The sequence below is a fragment of the Trachemys scripta genome, chromosome 2, assembly GCF_013100865.1.
Source record: "Trachemys scripta elegans isolate TJP31775 chromosome 2, CAS_Tse_1.0, whole genome shotgun sequence".
NCBI lineage: Eukaryota > Metazoa > Chordata > Testudines > Emydidae > Trachemys > Trachemys scripta.
The window spans coordinates 156,025,440-156,047,580 of NC_048299.1; the positions used below are offsets into that span (position 1 = coordinate 156,025,440).

General features: G+C 47.2%; 1 protein-coding gene across 1 annotated transcript in view; it reads left to right on the forward strand.

Moving 5' to 3' along the window:
- Positions 1-22,141, forward strand: part of PLEKHA2 (pleckstrin homology domain containing A2) — a 56,301-nt gene that overhangs the window by 11,596 nt on the left and 22,564 nt on the right. Inside the window, exons 3-6 of the mRNA XM_034762010.1 lie at positions 2,106-2,162; positions 6,659-6,707; positions 8,522-8,619; positions 16,533-16,679. Of these exons, the coding sequence (XP_034617901.1) occupies positions 2,106-2,162; positions 6,659-6,707; positions 8,522-8,619; positions 16,533-16,679 (351 nt within the window). The remainder of the gene's footprint in view (positions 1-2,105; positions 2,163-6,658; positions 6,708-8,521; positions 8,620-16,532; positions 16,680-22,141) is intronic.

A 22,141-nucleotide genomic window follows, 5' to 3' on the forward strand; every position in this document is an offset into this window, starting at 1 on the left:
TCTAGGATCCTGGGACCAGCGTGGCTATAACAACACTGCAAATATCAGGATCTTGGCGAGGTGAAATCCTCTCTGCAGTTCAATCATTGGGTTGTTTTGGCATAAAACATCCCATCATTAATCTCGTGGGTATCATAATGGAAAGTCGCCATTTGGATGTCCATTTGTGTCAGATTGTCTGATGCCTGTTTCTGGGGAAGCTGTGTCCCGTAACGTTATCTCGCACCACTAATTTTCCTTGATGCTTTAAGTTGCATAGAAGAGATGCCTTTATCGGATGGAGAGAGTGTCTAAGGAAGGATCTGGTGGTAGGGATAGCAGATTCTATTGTGCTTTTTCATATTCTATCTTGCCACAACATGAGGTGAATATATTGTACCGTGCTCAGTAAGAAATACAGAGGGTGGTCTCTCTCTTTTTTTCTTTTTTCTTTTTTTTAAGTCTGGTGCTCACTCATATCCTTTTCCTGCTCTGAGGTTGAATTTCCCACTTCTGGGGCCCGATCCAAAGCCCATTGAAATCTGTGGAGAGACTCTCATTGGCTTCAGAGTGTTGGATCAGGCCTCTCTTGGGAAGCTGGTGCTGGGTCACTTCATTGAAGCAGCATTCAGCCTGAGTGCAGCTGGAAGCAGTCCTTCATTTCCAAGTGGGATGGGTCACTGCCTCGGCCATGCTTTCTTGCTGAGGGAAGCTGGAATGTGACTGAATGGTTTCTGTTATCAGTACGTATGAGTGTGTGTCAGAAATGTTCCTGAATTCCCCCTCCACACCCTTTTAGACTTTGAATCCAAGACAAATAAAACGAGAATATCTTCTGGTCTCAGCCAGTGATCTGTTCGGCTTCTTGGTGGTGAACCAGCCGCAGGTCCAAAGCTGGGGGTGGAATGTGGGGTAGCAGTTTCTTTTCTAGGTTGGCTCTGACCCATAGCGGTGCAGTGATTGGTCACTCTCCCAGATGTTACTCCTAGGGCAGTTCATAGCTGTGGTTAGAATGCAGAGCTATTCTGATGAGTCAGTATCAGCCAGCAATGCCTGCTGCTAGCTGTATCGAATGGGGGCGGGGTGTGGGGAGCAGTTGTTATCTTCCTCTTTCTCATTTTGCTAAATAGTATAATCTGCATAATGTTTTGTATGAGCTGCATCTACTTTCAGGCCCCAATCCAGCAGAGCACTTAAGCACACACCTCAAGTCCCTCTAACTTCAATGAGACGTGTGTGCTCAAAGTTAAGCCCCTGCTTAAGTGTTTTGCTGAATAGGAGTGGGCTTAAGCACATACGTAAAGTTAAGCATCTGCTTTGCTGAATTGGGGCTTCAGAAATGAAATGATGCAGGATGCTTTCTGCCATGTATGTTGTTAGACTTTCCTATGGCTGAGTCTTTGCAAGAGGAAACTGCAACAAATCAGTTTCTCTGTGTATACTATGTTCTCTTACACCACACCAATGATATTTTATACAGTTTAACTCCTGAAGAGATGATAAAGCACTATGTCAGTGTGAGACATTATTAGGTCCCCATTCCAGTTCATATCTCGGTGTAAAGACAGTAACAAAAATGATTAAAATATCTGTCATCCTAGAAATGGGGTCATGCAGAATATGCTCACCCAGTAGCCAGGTGTCTGGAGTTTTGTATCTGTTGTGGCTGGCAGCTCCGGGAGTGGTCGTGGCATTTACTACAGTGATTAAAATAATAAGAATAAAAGGTGAGCTGTAGGAATCTCTTCTGTGTGCACTAGCATAAGTCACCATTTGGACTAGCATTCATTGTGTGGCTTTTGTAAATGCAGCTCAGAGAAATTTTATTTTATTTTCATTTATAATCTATGCCCAGTGCCATGATCTCTGGCCTCTTGACTAATGTTAAAGAACAGAACAACTTTCCCCATGCAATAAACTACACACCAACTAGTGCACCCTTTACTGCCTTGCTGAGGCATAGTGATGGGTCTCACAGTATGGTAAAATGCTGACATATAGAGACCATTGGTGAGGACAGAACTATTAAGGTGCCCCTCCATAAACAAAGTGTAAAGTGCTAGTCTAGCTCACCTGGTTTGTGACTGTTTATCTTTTAACTCTTAACATTCTTGACTGTTTTGCAGAATCTGGCTCTCGGGTCAGGAGCTGTCGGATCTTTGCAGCTGACCTATATATCCAAGGTAATACGAGGGTGGTGTCTCAGAACTGTTCAGCTGTGGGAGGAGGTGAAATAGACCTAGAAATAAACTAATGGCCTGCCCATTACAGCAATTTGTAGGAGTCCAGAGTTATCTGCTCTATACTACTGCTGGGTAGAACTGGTGCGGATATTGTTCTTCAAAATGTTTGTTAACCAAAAATGTCCTTTTTGTTGAAATCAAAACATTCTGAAAAACCTATAGATTTTGATGAAATTTTGTTTAGAAAAAACCCAGAACTAAACATTGCAATAATGTCAGAATCTCCCTTCTTGGCATTTTGGGGAATAGAACATTTCAGTTTTTTTTGTTTTTTTTTTTTTTAATTTTGAAACTTTTCAGAATTAAACTCATTGTTTTTTGTTTTTTATAGTATTAAAAAAGTTGACATTTTAAAAAGTTGGAAATTGGAACAAAATGACCTGAAATGAATTATTTTTTTCAGAAATTTGTTTCCTGGGAAATGTTAGACTTTTTTTTTTTTTTTTGCTTTGTTTCGAAAATTTGAAGTTGTGGAATTGCCTGCCAAATGGATCCTCTGATTCCTGCCAGCTCTACTGTGACAGGTCTCTCAGTGTAGCAAAGAGGTCTGCATTTCCTTTGAAAAATGACATCACATAGGCCAGCAGGGTTGCTAGGCAGAAAGGAGGATATTTCAATAATGAGGAAGAATGCAAAGCCACAGAACCCGGAAGCTTTTAGTAAGGGCAACCAGTACGCAGTCCGGATCGGGCCTTATGCCCCAGCCATGAGCTATTTGCAAATGAAACTTCCCGGCTGGAAGACAGCATTTTAAATCTATTTCATTGCTCAGAGTGCCAGTCTTGTTCAGCGTCCGATTGAACCTGGTTCACATGTATAACGATGTGTTTTATCAACTTTGTAATCAGTTTAAGTAAATAATATTCAGCAACAAGGTGTCATGTAAACATCGCCCTCTGCGCAACACGGCTCTCGCTGAGACTCGGGAGTTGTGTTGTGGTTCTTTAATGTGCAGTACAGGAGTGCCTAGAGGGCCCCAGATGAGGTCAGGCCCCATTGTGCTGGATGCCCATAGCTAGTGAGAGACAGTCCTGGTCCCAAAGAGCTTCAGTAGAGGGTGCCTTTTTTCCTACACATCTCTCCTGTGACGTTTCCGTGGAGACTTGAATGAGCTGCTGATTCAAAGCCGTGCCCAACTGAGTGGGACTCTCCTGGATAAACGTGGGTCTGTCTGTGTTTGGCGCTTGGGGAGTGGTACCAGCTCCCGCCCTCTCACCAAGCTAGCGCAGTGAAGCTAGGGTAGCGTGGGCAGTGGTGGCCCGGGCTACTAGCTGTGCTGAGAATGTACCCACTGGGTTCTGGTGGGTTTGTCCTTGGCACTAGCCCATGCTACCACTTGCTGCGACTCGGGTCGCCAGTTCTGGCTGGACGAATTCCTGGAGGTTTCATCACATGACATATAATCTTTAATTAAAGATTATATCTTTAATTCCTGGAGACTCCAGAACAATCCTGGAGGATTGGCAGCCCTCGCTGCTTCCCTGGCTTCGCTGCTGTTTTAGTGGGCTAGCTTGAGAGCCAACGCCTGTCCATCCACGTGAGCTGGGAATCGCACCCCCAGCGCCGATGTAGGCGTAGCCTCGGGTCTGTCTGTGCTTCAAACCGGAGCCATCAATTCCAGCTCCAGGACACCTACCTGCAGCAGGGCCAGTTAAGCTGGTGCACTAACTATAACTGTGTAGCCCCAGTTGTATGAGCCCCGGGACAGGCTGGCCATCCCCTGTATGTTCCTGTGGTCTCAGATGGGCTTTTCCCCGGGGAAGCTGGCCCCTCCCACTGCTTGCATCACAGCAGCTAGACTTTGGTTTTTAGCCCATTAACTTGATTAAAGCTAGCGTGGGTGTGTCTCCTCCAGGTGGAATTGACACCTCCCTTAGAGGGCAGGGTCTCCAAGTGCAGAGTCCGTAGGCTGCTCCTCTTCCTGTGGGGCTGGCTGCAGGGTTGTTGTTTCAAGGCCTGATATCTCCGCTTCTTTGTCCCCTGGGAGTCCTTTGCCCCATATCGACTCCACCCTGGAGGTTTGGTAGTGCTGCACACCAATTCTGCATGGGCGTAACTGACTGTCCAGAGAGCAAGGGGGTAGAAACTCAGATCCCCCATGTCTGTCTTCAGTGTCTGTTCCCTTCAGTTGTATTCACCCGCCTCTTGGACGTAAGGTTGTGGGTTCAAGTCCTCATGCCAGAACTTTGGCTCACGCCCAGTGCTGTCCCTGCTGTACAGTGCCAGGAGCAGTCACTGTCCAACCAAGGTCCCTTCTGCTAATTTCCATGGACTGCCAAATGAATGTTAAATATACTAAGGGACTTTTAGAAAAGAGTGGAGGGGAACTCTAGTATCCTGGCCAGTATTCACACTCCCCGCCTTAATATAGCAGGTACTAGTGTCCAAGGGTGGGTGTGAACTAGTGCTGAGCACAAGGTGGCCACTGTGTTTGCCAGCAGGCAGCACTGGTTCGGAAACATTGAGACTCTCTTCCCAGAGGAAGACTGCTTTGTGGTTAAGGCACTAGCTGAGGTGTGGGAGTTCTGGGTTCAAATCCTACCTCTGCCCTGGTCCAGATTCTTTGTTGCCTTGGGTGAGTCACTTAGTCTTTCTGTGCATCTTTTCCTACAACTTCATTAGTGCTTGTGCAGTGCTTGTGTGGTACAGGGCCAAGGCAGATTAGCTGGAACAGCATCCACCAGAAAGACTGTAAGGTGGGCCGTGTAGGTGAAAACAGCACAGGGAACAATAAACGGTAGGAAATGCTGCTTGCTTAAATCCCTTGACAGAGAGTCATGTGGCTAATATCGTGGCTCTGTTGACCAGGCAAGTTGGGATTGTATGTAACACCTTTATTTGCTTGGAATTTCGACTGTCTGGATCTTGGGGTGGGGTGGGATATGGAATCAGCTTTGGTTACTGTAGTTGGAAAAAGACCCAGCAGATCTCTGCTCCTGCTGATTCATGATTTATAAATTAAACTCAGATGAAGCAATGCTGAGGGATGCAGTCTTCCCCATTTCAGAAGGAACTTCACTTATAAATTATATATATTATATATATTTTAGACTAAATGAAAATTGCTACAGCGCTCGATTCAGTCGTAAACTGCAGGGTTGGGTTATACCAATGGCTTTAACTACCAATTATAAACATGCCAGAGAAATGGAGGTTTGCTTGAGAAAGCATATTTAAAGTATTATAGACTGGTTCAGAAGTAAGAAGCCTGTCAAAATAAATATACTCTATAAAGGCCATGCCTGGAGCCCCCAGGAATATTACTCTTACATAAATGATTCCTACTCTTTAGGGAGCAACCACTGTTATTTTCCTTCAGTTTTCTTAATTACCACACAGTGTGTGTTTGGTCCAACAGAAATTCATACTGCCAGGGCCCCTGAAAGAATTTGCATCCTTGTTGTGCAGCGTGGCTGGCACTGGAGTTGAGGGAGAGCAGCAGATGAGAGACTGCTCTCTGAAGTGACCTTCTTTTGGGGCTGCTGAGTTCGTTACTACACGTGGTCTCTATTAAATCTGATATGAATGAGTTCCTGAGAGCTCACTCAGCTGTGGGGGACCTCATCGTGGGTAGCAGCGCTGGTGAACTTGCATCATAAATTTCATTCTGATATGCACAGGATATATCAGCCTCTAAAGGCCAACTGTCACTTTGCCTGTTAACATATCTGTGGTGGTTTTGTAACGCAGAGGCTTGCCTGGCTTGCTGCAAGGCAGTACTTTTCATGCTCGGCGATTGGTCTATTTCCAGCAAAAGAAAATGTCTGCACCAAAGAAAATGTTGTAGTAAAACAGTAGCACTGCAGTGTATCAGCATCAGAGATTTGGTGTGGAAGTAAGAGAAATTACACCACTATAGGGCATGTGTACCCTGTGCTGAGATAGCCGTTCTAGGTGATCTGCATCTGTTAGCATGTCCACATGTGAACATGCACATATTCTCTTAACTCCATTTGGCACAGTTTTTGCTAGCTAGGTGCTAGTACTTTTTGCATCTTCAGCAGAGCCTTAGATCTTGTATGCAAGGTTTTAGCCATATCCATTAACTAAATCTGCAGTTACCAGAGCCATATAGCGGTGTAGAAATACATATACATCTCTCCACCAAAGAAATGCAACTGCAATCTAGAGCTAGCCATGAGATGTTTGCGCAGGACACAGGTACATTTGGGCCCATGATGAGGGGCACAGTATCTTCTAGTGAGACACAACTGAGACTAAGGAGGTATGTGAGAAAGGCTCATCAGAACATCCTTTCTCACTTGTCATGTTAATTTTGCTTTGACTCAGGCTTGCATGAGCTCCTCATGATTTATAAACGGCCTTAATTACAGTGCTGAAGAATGAAAGACAATGTGTCCTTTCTAATGGAAGCAGATGCTGCCCCATCTCACTGCCGCTAATGTGCTTTATTTTAAAAATCTGTTTCTCTTCAGGTCAGCGTCGCCACCCCGAAACAAAAACCGAAAGTCCCGTTCTGCTTTGGTGAGTGTAACACATGGGGGAGGGGGGACACCAAAATGCCCAGAGCTCACATCATGACAGGTCTCTGACGGGAGGACTGCAGGGTTAGGTGGCTGTTATAAACCATGAGAATTCATAAACAGCAATTATCCATGGGCCTTCTTTATTCATTAGTATAAGGTGTTCCAGAAGTGTGAGATGCTGTGAAGAATGTTTTCAGAGAGGGTGAAATTCACACTTGTACAGAGCAGTCAGCACAAAGGACTATATGCACCACTTAAGTCCCTCTGAAACCCATAGGGCTAAATGGTGCCTTGATCCTTTTGCTGGCTGCTTCTGCACAGGGGTGGATTTCGCCCAGAATCCTTTGGATGGGAGGGGACCTCAGTTTTTCCCTGTATACCCCAGCAGCATGGATGCTCTGGGTGGTTGTCTGGCCTGAGCAACCTTGTCCTAGTGCATCACTGCACTAATGGAGCTTTCCCCCATATTCACCCTCATGCTGCAGTGCATTATGCAATGTAGTTTTCTGCATTCCTGTCATTGCAAAGAAGAGGTGGTCCGGGATTGATTTCCCTTCCCGGTGGCCCTCGGCTTTACCCAAGCCACAAAAGTTCCTCACTTTCGTGAGCACTAAGCTCACCTCAGAGTTCAAGCAGCAGGAACAACAGCACCAGCACATACCTGTCTCAAAGGGCTGGGGTGGGGGGCAGGGCCGGCTCCAGGCACCAGCTTAACAAGCAGGTGCTTGGGGCGGCCAAGGGAGAGGGGCGGCACCTGCGGCAATTTGGGGACGGCAGGGTTGTCACTCCCTCTAGAAGCGAAGGACCTGCCGCTGAACTGCCGCCGCCGATTGCGGCTTTTTTTTCCCAATTGCCGCCGCCGATCGCGATCGTGGCTTTTTTTTTTTTTTTTTGCTTGGGGCGGCAGAAATGCTGGAGCCGGCCCTGGTGGGGGGCCACAATTTTCTATACTTGCATGCAGGGGACATGAATCAGCACCAAACCAGAGCAGGTAGCATATTCCCACGCCATGACTGAGCTTGCTGCTCTGCTGTGCTGTGCTCCAGGAGCCTACGAAGGTAAAATATGGGGAGTGCTACAGTTTAACTCCTTGGTACTCCAGAGCCAGGACACCCCCGCATAGAGTGGATTGGCAGCAGTCCACATGCAGGGAACTGCAAGTGCAGATGGCTAATGTGAGGAGGCCTGGGTTTCAACAAAACCTTGTGCAGTTCAGAATGTCTCAAGGTTTTCAATGCAGAAATCCTATGAGAATGTTTCCTTTGACCCAGCTGCTGCAAGCCAGAAGGCCATATGAGCTGAGAAGTCAGGGGATGGAGAGGAGGGGCTGCGTGTCCCAAGAGAGTTTTCCAGACTCTCATGGGACTCCTGTTAAGGAGTTGATCTGCCTTTGAGCATTGCAGATGAAACTTAAAACTGTGGTTCTGACCGCTGGCAGTCATAACAGCTCCCAGGGCACTTGTAGGCATGTTACTACGAGTGCCCTAGTTAAATTCTAATTCAGATCATTTCAGTTGGATTGTGATATTCTTCATGCTCAGTCCTGAACTGTTGTGTAGTGTGGCAACATGCAGTTAAACAACTGCCATACTCCACCCCAGAGGTGGCTGCAGCTCAGTGGTGGTTCCTTGTATATTTTCCTGTCAAGTGGTTGCAAGGCTGAAATAGGTAATGCTTGCAGGGTACTGTGGGGTTGGAAGTTGAGAGGTGCTGCTGATGTGCAAGGTATTATTATTGGATTAGTTTAAGCAGGCTGAGCACTGACTAGGATTCCCTTCTCTCTTTTTTTTTTTTTATTCTTCTCTTTGATAGTTATCAATGCTTTATCTCAGCGCTATTTCTTACAAGCCAGTGATCAAAAGGACCTACAGGACTGGGTGGAGGCTCTGAACCGTGCCAGCAAGATTACGGTATGTTACGCTACTATCACTGCTGTCTCCTCTTCCCTCTTGGGCAGTGGGGCTGTCAGAGAAATGTTTGGAAAGCCATATTTAACTTCTTGCTCTACCTCATCCCCTTTCTGCAACCTGCTCAAAGGTAATGGCTGAGTCTGGCCAGAAACCGGGCTGCTCCTGGAGCCAGCTGTGCGCTGAGTCTGAGCCACGCTTGATGTGGAGTTAGCACTGCTAGCTCCGCAGGAAATTCCTAGTCAGAATGTTGAGTCTGTCATGTTTTAATTAATGCTGAGGTTGTGATTCACAACCACAAAACCAAGGAAGGAGTTGAAACTCTATTCTCAGCTAGCTGCTGCGCTGTCCTTCAGTCCCCTTGGGAGCTGCTCCGATCCATCGTGCTGCTCTGTGGTATAAAGCAATTGCAGTACCATCAGCATGACTGTCCCAGAGCTCCCGAGCCCCCTCAGCTCCCATTAGAAGGAATGGGACTGCTGTAGCTTCCTGGAGAGTACAGAGAAGTGATTTAAACACGGCATGCTTAGCTGCTGCTTTGTAAGTTTTAATGACTTGCATGATTTTAATTTAAGAAAGAAAATACTCCAAGAAAAGGGGCTGATCTTTTGGTTATGAAACTTCCTAAAGAGATTTTAGAGCTGGAAAAAGACACAGGGCCGGATTTCTAAGTGCTTAGCATCCACAATGTGGGCCAGAATTTCAAAAGTCCTTAGGACCGGTAGCTACCATTGAAAACTATAGTAAGTGAGCTGTTCTGAAAATCTGGCCTCAGATGAGTGATCTCACTGGTTTCTTTTCCTTCTCCGGTAACTTAAATCTGGAGAGACTTTTATATTTATAAACAAAGATAAGATAAATGCACTTCCCGTATTCCCAGGCACAGCTGCTGCGTGTGACAATGATTAAGCCCTTGAAAAGAGAAGCTTCTCCGGGAGATAGACACACCCTTATGTGTTCTGGTGCCACTGTGTCAATGTAATTATTGAAGGCTGGGATCTGTGTGTAACTGATTTCTTGCTGCTGCTATCAAAGGGTTTCTTTCTTGTGCTAAAGTAATTTGCTTATTCAGTTTTTCTCCTTCCTTGTACAATTGGTTTCATGAGATTTGATACAGCAAACACTTTGTATTGTGGGACGCAGTACGGGAGGGAATGTGACTGGACATGTCTCTGTTTTCCCCTCTCATATACCAGTGTATTTATATAGCCATAAGTTAACAGTGGCCCAGTGACTTCTGGTTTGCCTTCTCCTTGGCTGTTTAATGCTCCTTACAATGAGAGATGCTGCCTGTCCCTGTTGTTGATGGTAATTTAAGAATAAAAGCGAACTGGAATGATAGAGCTGTCCATATACAGTATATTTAGTGTTCAGTTTGTAGAAATGGGCTGGTGGAGTGTCTGTTCTGATTAAGGTTCTTGAAGCTTGACTCATCATGGGACATCCCAGAACCTAACAGATCCATTGAAGGAGTCATATGATTTTAGAAGGATGAATTGAAGGACTCTATATACCTAATGGTCACAGTGCTAGATGGATTTTACTGCATCATATATATTGCCTAGTTTTTTATAAATCATGTATCAAGATGAATGATATTGAACAAGTTAAACAGTGATCTTTAGCAAAGAACTCTCTTCTCCAAGCATCAGTTGATCATGTGGTGTGCATCTACAATATTGCAATATAATAAAATACACAGGATTTCATTTTCCAAAGGGCTGGGTCCTGGCCTGCCTTTTGCTGGTGCGCGTTGCACTTGCCTTTTTGTATCTGCAAGTGAACTGAGGATGCAAATCTGGGTCCCTGCAGCTGCCTGATGGAGGGTGAGCTGCTTGGCTGCACCTGCTCTGATTTGCACCTTCCATTCACTTCTGGGTGCAGGTTACACTTGCAAAAACCCCAATCTAGCCCCAGAGGCATGGCAACTGCCCTGGTGGCAGTTTCCTCCAAAATATGACTAGCCGAATATGAACTCTAGACTTGAAGGACACTGATCTGTTCCTCCTCATGCCTTACACCTTGTGTTGTCATTTGCACCTGTGGAAAGTTAATGTAAAATGCTACTGTTCTGATCTGAGCGAGCTTTACCTCCACTCTGCACTCATTCTGCAGAGGCATCAGTGAGGATACAAGGTGCTGGGCATTGGCGAATCGGGCCCCTAGTATGCGGCTTTTAGAAATAATTGCATCTGTTTATTGCTGAAAGGAGCCTGTTTGATTTTTAAACCCCTAAACCCCAAACTATTAAACTTTGGCTGGGCCTTCTTGGATCCTCTGGCTTGTCTAGATTGGTGAGCTGGCCTGCATCACTCACTGGTCACTAGCTCAGCACATCAGACAAATCCAGCAGGGGAGTCTCCTGCCTTCTACAGGGCAGTTAGAAAGGACAGTGCCACAAAAAACATTTGCAAGACTTCTGGGTGTGAGATTTGACCCACCTGCTCCCTGTGAACTTCCTTTCTCCTGTATGCCTGTTTACACAGTCTGGCTTTTCTGTGCCATTCCTGTTACCAACTGCAGCGTGGCCGGGTGCTGAGTAGAAACCCATAGTCGCTGAAAGACCAAATACAGTGAAAATGGGCAAGGGAATTAATGTGCTGCTTTTCCTAAGACCAGCAAATAAATTGACCCAGACAGTGCATTGGGCTAGCTGGGCCCTTCATCTGGCATCAGAGCTGGTGGACTGAAACGCTAGCTCATCTGTTGTGCCAACAACAAACAGCATATGCCGCTCCTGCTTTCGTTTCTGGGATCAATATGGATACAAACCCATTTAGACATGAGACCAGAAAGAGATCCCAGGATTCTGGTGGTCCCAACCAGTGTGCTGTGTAGCATTTTTGTCCTGACCCTGTGTTACATACACTCAGGGTGATGCACGTGGTTTAGCTGCCTTAAGTGGCAGAGGAATTCTGAAGTGCAGGAAACAGAATTAGTCAGAGAGGGTCAATAGTTGATTGAACATGCCAGAATAACAAGTTAAAGCACATGTCTAGATTCAGAAGTTCTAAGAAAGGCTGTTTCCATATTAAACCTCTGGTGGCACTTCAGGCCGGGGCTAGTATTTCCTTATTTCATAGTCTCTTGGAAGAGCGAGAGGTTTGTCTGTCCCAGCGAGCACCTGTTGCTAGGGTGTGGGGTGTAAAATCGCAAGCACGGTAGCGGCATCTAGAGAGAGCCGGCTTGCGAAGAGGCACCATTCAGAAGGCCAGTTATTAAGTAGGACTGGCTGTTCTCCTCTTTAATTGCAGTAGGCGTCTGTTTGCCAGAAGCCGGGAATGGGGGATGGATCACTTGATGATTCCCTGCTCTGTTCATTCCCTTGGGGGCACCTGGCATTGGCCACTGTCGGAAGACAGGCTACTGGGCTAGAGGGACTATTGTTCTGACCCAGTGTGGCCGTTCTTATGTTATCAGACAAGTGAGTAGCCCTAGCCGGAGGCGCTGGGCTCCCCTGTGGGCTGAAGCCTGAGATTCCAGTCCACACTCCTTCCACCGCGAGGCCATTGTTTTTCTGCATTTGTCGTGGTCTCAGCTGACTATCCTCAAAACTCCTTGGGCCACGGTAGCCTGGAATGGCTCAGTCACTTATGGGGAAGTTCTGAAAGGCACAAATGGGGTTTTGGGGGGAGATCCTGACTTTCAGTGGGATCTGGGCCTCTAACTGCCCTTTGCCATTGAAAATCTACCTCTTGATGTGTATTGTGCAAGTCTTGATTTGTTACTTGCCAAAATATTTCTTCAGCACTCTACATGGGCAGCACTAAGCTAAACCTCACAGCAGGGAAGGAAGGATAGTCCAGCTCCTAGGGAGGGTTCTCTTGGATTGAGAGACAGGTTCAATTCCCTGCTTTCACACAGACTTTGTATGTGACCTTTAGCAAATCACTCGGTTTCTCTCTGCCCTGTCTGTACAGTGGAGATAATAGCACTGCCCTACTTGGTGGGGGGTGGGGTGAGAGTACATACATTAAAGACTCTGAGGGGCATAGATACTGTAGTAGTTGGGGCAGTTAGCTGCAGTAGATACCCTGGAGAGGTAGCTCGTTATTTTTTCCATTTTGCAGATGAAAACTAAGTCACAGGCCGATTGCTGTGAGCTGGATTCCAACGGGCACCCCCTAGCAGTAATGCATGCAGAGATTCAGACCCCTACTGTACAATCTCTTTATGTATGCATTGTGAAACCATTTCCGTTGGTTTGGCCATGTGTGCCAGCTCCTCCAGCATTGACGTGCACAGACCTCCTTGTCTGCACTCCCTTCCGTGATGCTTGAGAAGATGCAGACAGATGAAAGACGGCGTGTTGCGCAAGAGGTTCTGATCTGGCCAGTTGCTCGTCACGCCAGCGTGTTTGGCAGCCTGGTGCACTAGGTGACAACCGCATAAAGTTCCGCTGGACCATGCTGCACAGGTGTAGGTTGCTGAGGCAAAGTGCGCAGTGCTGGGCTCCCGCGGGTGTGGGAACCATCTGGCTCGTCGCTTTCTGTCACAGCAGCTGTGCTGTTTCTGAAACAGGAAGCGATGGTGTGTTAAGATGCTCATGTTTCCTGTTCCCTACCACTGAAGGCTGGCTACTTCACTTGGTTAGCGGAGCCTGGCTTTTGAGAACTGCCTGGAGTTTACTGCTTGGGTTATTGCTCCAAAGATTAACTAGAGAAAATGCTTTCTGTTGAGCCTTTTCATGCTGCAGATAGATGTCTGACCAGTGGGTTGATTAGTTCAGCACTGAATCACTTTCTGTAGGAGACAGTAGCTGTCTGTTCGGGTCCGGCCAGGAAAGTCTTGGACAACTCACTCCTCTTCTCAGTCCTTATCTACACACAAACTTGAGTCAGCTCAGTTAAACTGGTTCAGTTAGACTAGACTCTTGTGTGGAGACTCTCATTTCTGCCTGAGTGCTTTATTTTGGACTAGCTTCTATCTGTTCCTAATTCTCTTAAGCTAAACCAAAATAAGCCTGCTCTCAAACAAAAGAAGAGCATCCACACAGCCTTTTACGCTAGTTTAACTAACCTGGTTTTAAATCGCTCCTTAAGTAAAAATGATGTAATCCTGTGTGTAGATAAGCCCTTACTTTCAGGAGTGCAAATTTACTTCTTTTTAAAAAAAAAATCTTTAGCACACTGGTCCAGTCTGTTTGTTAAGAGGCCAATCACTGAATACAAACTACATGGTGAGTCTAACTTGGGGAATAGCAGGAACATTCCCTGAGGCTAGGTCTACACTACCCGCCTGAATGGGCGGGTAGAAATCAATCTCTCGAGGATCGAATTATTGTGTCTTGTCGGGACGCGACAATCGATCTCCGAATCGACACTCTTACTCCACCAGCGGAGGTGGGAGTAAGCGCTGTCGACGGGGAACCGCGGAGGTCGATTTTGCCGCCGTCCTCACAGCGGGGTAAGTCGGCTCCGATAGGTCGAATTCAGCTACTTTTGCGTATCTTAAATCGACCACCCCCCGTAGTGAAGACCTGACCTGAGACTCCGTGTTTCTCAGTTCCGTGAGCTTGCTTCTGACATGAAAGCAATCCAGATAATTGTACCTAGCCCGTACACAGCAACTGACGTGTTCAGAGCAGTGCACAGACCTTATCCTACCAACATCCCTGCAAAGGTATGTTCATATTATCCACTTTCTACAGAAAGGGAAAATGAGGCAGAGAGAAGTTAAGCAACTCACCTCAGGTCATCGAGCAAGTCAGTGTCAGAGCAATGGTTATAACTCAGGAGTGCCTGTCTTCTCCCTGCCTGGAGCTCTTTCCTCTAGCCTATGCTAGCAATAAAGAAACCTTTAAATCACATGGGGGGGAACCATTCCAGGACACCTGCACTGTCCCATGTCATTTTCCAGTAGCAACATCTTCTCCTTTGGGCTTATAGTGTGGAGTGCAGTGTCTTTGTCCCGTCCCCTTGCTGTTGAGTGGGATGTTCTGCTCAGTCTGGGGGATGCTGAAGGCAAGGAATAATCGTGCATGAGAATCAGGGGCTCCCCGGAGCCAAAAGGCCTTGAGGAGACCTGTGCCTGCGAAGGCACTTGACAAACCGGATACCAATATTGCAGCTCAGGGACCTGGATGAATTCCCTTCTCTCTCTGCAGTTTCTCTGCTGCCAGTGCTAGCCCAGCTCTGCAGAGGAGAGAGGTTGTTGACACAGGTAACAAAACTGTTGCTGTAGAAATGGAGCTGTCTTGGGTTTGAGCTTCTTTCCTTTGGCACTATACTTAGCACAGTTGGGTTAGTTCCACCCGCTTCCCGCCCCTGAACGTACTGCCGAAGTTAACAATGTGGGTAAACAGAGCAAAGCGCAGGGCCAAAGGGCTGGATCCCTAGTGACTGAAAAGTCTCTGAGTAAGGCAGGTAACCCTGACTCTCCCCCAACTCTGGATATGTCTACACTGCAAAGAAAAACCCACAGCTCCACCACATCTCAGAGTCTGGGTCAGTTGACTCGGGCTTGTGGGGCTAAAAATAGCTGTGTAGACATTCCTGCTCGGAGTGGAGCCTGGGCTCTGAAATCCGGCGGAGGGGGAGAGTCTTGCAGCCCAAGCAAGAATGTCTACATGGCTATTTTTAGCCCTACAGTCTGAGCGCTGTGGGCCAGTGTCAATTGACTCAGGCTCTGAGTCTCAGTTCTGCAGGCTTTTCTTCGCAGTATAGACATACCCCATGTGAACTGGTTGGCAATTTCCTTTGGCCTGCACAGAGTTACTGCAGCCTGGTTCTCCCCTGCCCTGCTGCTTGTGGTGTGACTCAGCCTGTGTGAAGTATGTGTAAAACACAACCAAACTGGAAAGGGTACCTTTGACATGTGCTTGACACAGGTGGGAAGGACTGCACAGAGTGCAGGACAGTGAGGAAGCACACCCATTAGTTTCCATCCCAGTTAAGATGGATGAGCTCCTGGTGACCCACTCTGACCAGACCTGCTGCAGAGATCCCCTTCCAGCATGCGGGGGTCATGCTCTGTTCAGAGAATCCATCCTGAGTTTACACCAGCTTGTGGCAAGGAGCCTCTGATTTTAGCCAGAGAAATCCAAGGTTTCAGCTTCAGCCAGAGGGCTGTGGGCTGCGTCCAGCCAGGCCCAGGATGATCCGTGAGCATTTGTGGCTGATTATGCCACACCCATTGGCAGTGTGACAGAGCAGCCAGATTTGCAGTGTCATCTGCATACACAGGAAGAAGAAGTAACTTTACATAGGAACATCCCTGAGTCTCAGGGGCCGGTTTGGGAAAGACCAATGTCGACAGCAAGAGAACAGGCCACATACACGCAGGGAAATGCGTGAGGGGGTGTGTGATTCCTGCACAGATCCATGCCCTTTTCCCAGGACACGGAGAGGGCTGTTCCCCAAACTGCAGTGGGATTACAGCGGCCTTGTCCTGCTGTTACCTCTTACTGGTTAATGGTATATCAGCATTTGGAAGGGAATGATTCAGCGTGCTCGGAATACAAAGCCGGGTCCCAGCAGCTTGCACACTGCTGGGGTCACACTGCTGTAGATGTGCTGTTGTCTAGCCTGGTTAGACTTGCAAAAGCTAATCATTAAGTCTGGCAGTAACTAGAGCAAGACAATTAAAGGAGCACAAATGCATAGGGCTCCAGAGGCAGGTCGCAGACTCATGTCAGGTGATGTTTAATTACCCACCTCCTCTCTTCTTTCCTCATATCATAGGGTTCTCCTGCAAACAGCTTGGGATGGAGCCACACCCTCATTAACCTTGATGTGGGGTGTCTTGGTCGTGGTGGTTTTTTTTTTTTTTAAAGGGGCACTGCTGTATTTGAACAGGAGAATGGACAGGCCAATGTCCCAGATGCAAACCCTAAGCCTAAACCTGCTAAGGCTTCATTTCTACCAGGATGGGTGGTTTGGGGCTAGATTTGACTCACCCATTTCTGTCTTTCACAGGTGCCAAAGAGTGGTAGTTTGCCCCCAGCCACAGAGATTACAAAGCCCCCCATTGCACCCCAAACCCAGGAGAAGAAACCACAGGTGGCCTACAAAACTGAGATCATTGGAGGGGTGGTTGTGCACACACCTATCTCTGTCAATCAGGTAAGCTGGGCGTGTCTGCGTTGCATTGCTTTAGCGGAGTATGCCTGTGGCTTTGCAGATCTACAGCTTGTGCTAGCAGAGAATGTTTTGAAATGTGCATTCAATTGGGAGGAACAAGAATGTGCCATGTGAGGATGGCAGCATGGGCAACCTCTGGGATAAAAATCCAGATCAGTCAGGCAGCCCCCCAAAAATCATGAGCTTAAAAATCATCAAAGTTTAAAAACAAATTTTAGGTGCCTATTCTTTGCCCCTTGGTTTCTGAGCCTTAGGGTTCTGTTGGTTCTCATTTTGCAGCTTTTTCTCTGCAACCAGGAGGGCTAGAAACTTTTTTCTTTACTTTTTATAAAAGAAAGCTGAGATTCTCGTGAGTCCAGGAACCTGGGGCTATAAGAAAAGCGCCAAGTACTGCAAGTCTCATGATAAAATCAACAAGAGTTGGCAATTCGGGGATGGTGAATAGAAACGATCTGTAGTTTAACTTTCGCTCCTTGCCTTTCTGTCTCCAAGCACTGGAAATGAAATACTCTTGGTACCAGCACAATGCTCTGGGACTCTAGCCTCTCACTGGCTCAAAGGAGCAATTCTTGAGGGATGTAAGGGGGAAAAGCTGGCAGTTCTCTGCACGCTTAGCAGGGTGATGAAATTTATACCACATTCTGCTCTTTGATTTTCCTGTATTTAACTGTTGGGGAGCCTTCCAGCCGTGTGCTTGACCCATGTCTGTGCCATTGAATGAGTCTCTGCGTCATCGTTTTTATGTCCTAGGTTCAGCCTCTAATCATTTCTCTACCAGACGTAACAGAGATCTATGGAACAACTGTGTGTGATTGACATGGTATGAGGGATAAACAGTCTTGGGATGAAATGCAGGGTCCATGTTGCTTAGCTAGCATATGTTTGAGCAGGAAATGCAATATGCGTGCTTATTTCCTCTGTCCAATTCCTTACTAATACAATCAGCAAAGCTCTGCGGTAAACCAGGCCAACAAACATTGCATCAGTTTTCTTCTACAAGCTGTTCTCATCCTGCCTTTTGCATTCTGAAACAGTTAAACAGAACAAACGCTACTCAGGTGTGTAGTTAACTGCAACAAATTATACCTGGATCCCTACTTTTTAAGTGAAGAATATTACCCGTCATCTACCAGAGGTGGGAAACCCGCATTTATTATTGTTGTTCGTTTTTGTTTAAGTGCCCGTCTGAGCCCCTGAACTATGAAGCCATACAGCGAGTGGAGGAATATCTTTTAATACACAGAGACAACCGACTCTGCGAGCTAGGCCGCTCTGCATAGTAACTCACACGTTACAACAGTAAAGCTTGTGCGTGAGGCCTGCAACAAATAACCCCCCATTAGAACCCCAACTGCCCCCACTACGTCCCAGAGTTTCTCCCAGGAAATGGGTGGATCTTGCAGCAAGTCCTAAGGCTAATAAATCTGGTTTCCGGGGTCCAAGTTGAGGTTCCTTCACAAAAAACACCTTCCCTCTTAAACCAGGGGACTGTCAGCTCAAGTGCCTCGCCACATTGCAGCTGCTCTGAGCCCAAACCATTTAGGTCTTTATAGGCCAAGAACACCTTAAATCCCACCTGGAAACTGATAGGCAGCTGGGGCAGATTCTGAAGCAACCGTGTCACCATGAGCTGCATGTAGTGCGGCTAGGCAAACAGGCATATGTCAGGGGATGTAATCTGGTCATTGGCAGATACCCAGAGCCCTCCTGGGGTGTGGTAAAACCTCTTGCTTTCCTTGGACGGGGGCACACAGAGAGGATTGTGACACAGGAAATTGGTGGCAGGGCTGATGTCTCAACACCTAGATACTATGGTGACCGTTGTTCCAGAAACGCCTCAGGGAGATGGGTTTAGCTGAAAGGTGTGACCAGAAAGTCCCTTATTGGCAACGTGTCTAAGCAGCCTCAGTAACACAGCCGAGATCAGCAGTTCTTCACACTGAGCTTAAATGGCAGGTGCTTCAGACAGTACCCAACTGGGGACTTTGGGCTGCATGGGCCTAAATCACACCCCTTTGGTCTGCTTGCCATCTCTCTCGCACACGTGTGTCTGGGGAGCTGCATGCTCTGGTGCAAGCCAGTAACTTTTTCACTCAGAATTTCAACAATGAGGCAGAACTTGGTGCTAAATCAGAGGCATTTCCAGTGACTGAACTTCAGTGTGATTGTTGGGGGAGGACCTTGAATGCAGTTGCTTTGGTTTACCCCATTATGTGACATCTGCTGCCTGGGGAATCTGTCTGGAACCTACCTCTGAGGTTTAGGCTCTGAGCAGTCTGGGTGAGAGGCAGGAGGCTGTCTGACCTTCTCTGAAGTAAGACAGTCTGATTACACACTTCTCCTATTGGTGGAATTGATTTGCACTTTCAGTTCAGGAAACCAGGTCTGTGCCTGTGAAACCTCTCAGGGTTTATAAATAGCTGCACACAGCACTTCTCTCTGGCTCCAAAGTGCAGTGAGCCAAAAGGGGTTTATGGAGCCACATGCAAAGCTGCAAATTGCCTCAGGTTTCATGCCCCTTAGCTGTGCCTGATCTCTGTCTCAATTTCCCACGGCTCACGGAAGGTCTGAGCCAGTTCCACTAGCCCCAGTGGCTGCTCCCCGGAACAGCAGCTGGGAGATGCCACAGGAGGAGGTGGAGACCTCCCTTTCTCCAGTAGTCCGAGTCTCCCTTTCCCTGGACGCACAGGAGGGGCATGTGCATGACCATCGGCAACTTCCACCTTTTGGTGTTTTGACAGCCTAATTTCAGCTCTTATCAGTCACAGGCCTAAAAATAGAATGGAGAATTAGGTCACTGCAGTGTTCTCCTTGGCAGGCGTTTTTAACTCTTCTCTGGCCATACAGATGTGCACATGTGCAGAATTGGGCCTGACTGGAGCATAGGCATTGCCAGGGTTGGATCAGACCCATGATTCATCTAGACCAGTAGCCTGTCTCTGATAGTGGCCAGCACCAGCTCCTTCAGCAGGAGGTGCAAGAGACCTGACGGGGTGATCATGGGATAATCTCCTTGTGGGAGGAGTTTCGTCCTGACCCCTGTCACTGAGAGGTTGGGTCGTTCCCTGAAGCGGGGTTTAATAGCCATCTTTTTAATCCTAACTCAATGTGTATGTTCTCATTATCAGGGCCGCACAGAGGATTCAGGGGTCCTGGGGTAAAGCAATTTTGGGGGGCCCTTCCATAAAAAAAGTTGCAATACTATAGTAACATGTATTTGGAAACGTAAAAAATAACCAGTGAAATACATTCAAAAATTAATTTTTAATAATTTGAAAATACACGAAATACATTATTTAAAAACATTAAAAAGCAACAGAGGGTCCTGTGGCACCTTTGAGACTAACAGAAGTACTGGGAGCATAAGCTTTCGTGGGTAAGAACCTCACTTCTTCAGATGCATCTTACCCACGAAAGCTTATGCTCCCAGTACTTCTGTTAGTCTCAAAGGTGCCACAGGACCCTCTGTTGCTTTTTAATGTTTTTAAATAATGTATTTCGTGTATTTTCAAATTATTAAAAATTAATTTTTGAATGTATTTCACTGGTTATTTTTTACGTTTCCAAATACATGTTACTATAGTATTGCAACTTTTTTTATGGAAGGGCCCCCCAAAATTGCTTTACCCCAGGACCCCTGAATCCTCTGTGCGGCCCTGATAATGAGAACATACACATTGAGTTAGGATTAAAAAGATGACTATTAAACCCCGCTTCAGGGAACGACCCAACCTCTCAGTGACAGGGGTCAGGACGAAACTCCTCCCACAAGGAGATTATCCCATGATCACCCCGTCAGGTCTCTTGCACCTCCTGCTGAAGGAGCTGGTGCTGGCCACTATCAGAGACAGGCTACTGGTCTAGATGAATCATGGGTCTGATCCAACCCTGGCAATGCCTATGCTCCAGTCAGGCCCAATTCTGCACATGTGCACATCTGTATGGCCAGAGAAGAGTTAAAAACGCCTGCCAAGGAGAACACTGCAGTGACCTAATTCTCCATTCTATTTTTAGGCCTGTGACTGATAAGAGCTGAAATTAGGCTGTCAAAACACCAAAAGGTGGAAGTTGCCGATGGTCATGCACATGCCCCTCCTGTGCGTCCAGGGAAAGGGAGACTCGGACTACTGGAGAAAGGGAGGTCTCCACCTCCTCCTGTGGCATCTCCCAGCTGCTGTTCCGGGGAGCAGCCACTGGGGCTAGTGGAACTGGCTCAGACCTTCCGTGAGCCGTGGGAAATTGAGACAGAGATCAGGCACAGCTAAGGGGCATGAAACCTGAGGCAATTTGCAGCTTTGCATGTGGCTCCATAAACCCCTTTTGGCTCACTGCACTTTGGAGCCAGAGAGAAGTGCTGTGTGCAGCTATTTATAAACCCTGAGAGGTTTCACAGGCACAGACCTGGTTTCCTGAACTGAAAGTGCAAATCAATTCCACCAATAGGAGAAGTGTGTAATCAGACTGTCTTACTTCAGAGAAGGTCAGACAGCCTCCTGCCTCTCACCCAGACTGCTCAGAGCCTAAACCTCAGAGGTAGGTTCCAGACAGATTCCCCAGGCAGCAGATGTCACATAATGGGGTAAACCAAAGCAACTGCATTCAAGGTCCTCCCCCAACAATCACACTGAAGTTCAGTCACTGGAAATGCCTCTGATTTAGCACCAAGTTCTGCCTCATTGTTGAAATTCTGAGTGAAAAAGTTACTGGCTTGCACCAGAGCATGCAGCTCCCCAGACACACGTGTGCGAGAGAGATGGCAAGCAGACCAAAGGGGTGTGATTTAGGCCCATGCAGCCCAAAGTCCCCAGTTGGGTACTGTCTGAAGCACCTGCCATTTAAGCTCAGTGTGAAGAACTGCTGATCTCGGCTGTGTTACTGAGGCTGCTTAGACACGTTGCCAATAAGGGACTTTCTGGTCACACCTTTCAGCTAAACCCATCTCCCTGAGGCGTTTCTGGAACAACGGTCACCATAGTATCTAGGTGTTGAGACATCAGCCCTGCCACCAATTTCCTGTGTCACAATCCTCTCTGTGTGCCCCCGTCCAAGGAAAGCAAGAGGTTTTACCACACCCCAGGAGGGCTCTGGGTATCTGCCAATGACCAGATTACATCCCCTGACATATGCCTGTTTGCCTAGCCGCACTACATGCAGCTCATGGTGACACGGTTGCTTCAGAATCTGCCCCAGCTGCCTATCAGTTTCCAGGTGGGATTTAAGGTGTTCTTGGCCTATAAAGACCTAAATGGTTTGGGCTCAGAGCAGCTGCAATGTGGCGAGGCACTTGAGCTGACAGTCCCCTGGTTTAAGAGGGAAGGTGTTTTTTGTGAAGGAACCTCAACTTGGACCCCGGAAACCAGATTTATTAGCCTTAGGACTTGCTGCAAGATCCACCCATTTCCTGGGAGAAACTCTGGGACGTAGTGGGGGCAGTTGGGGTTCTA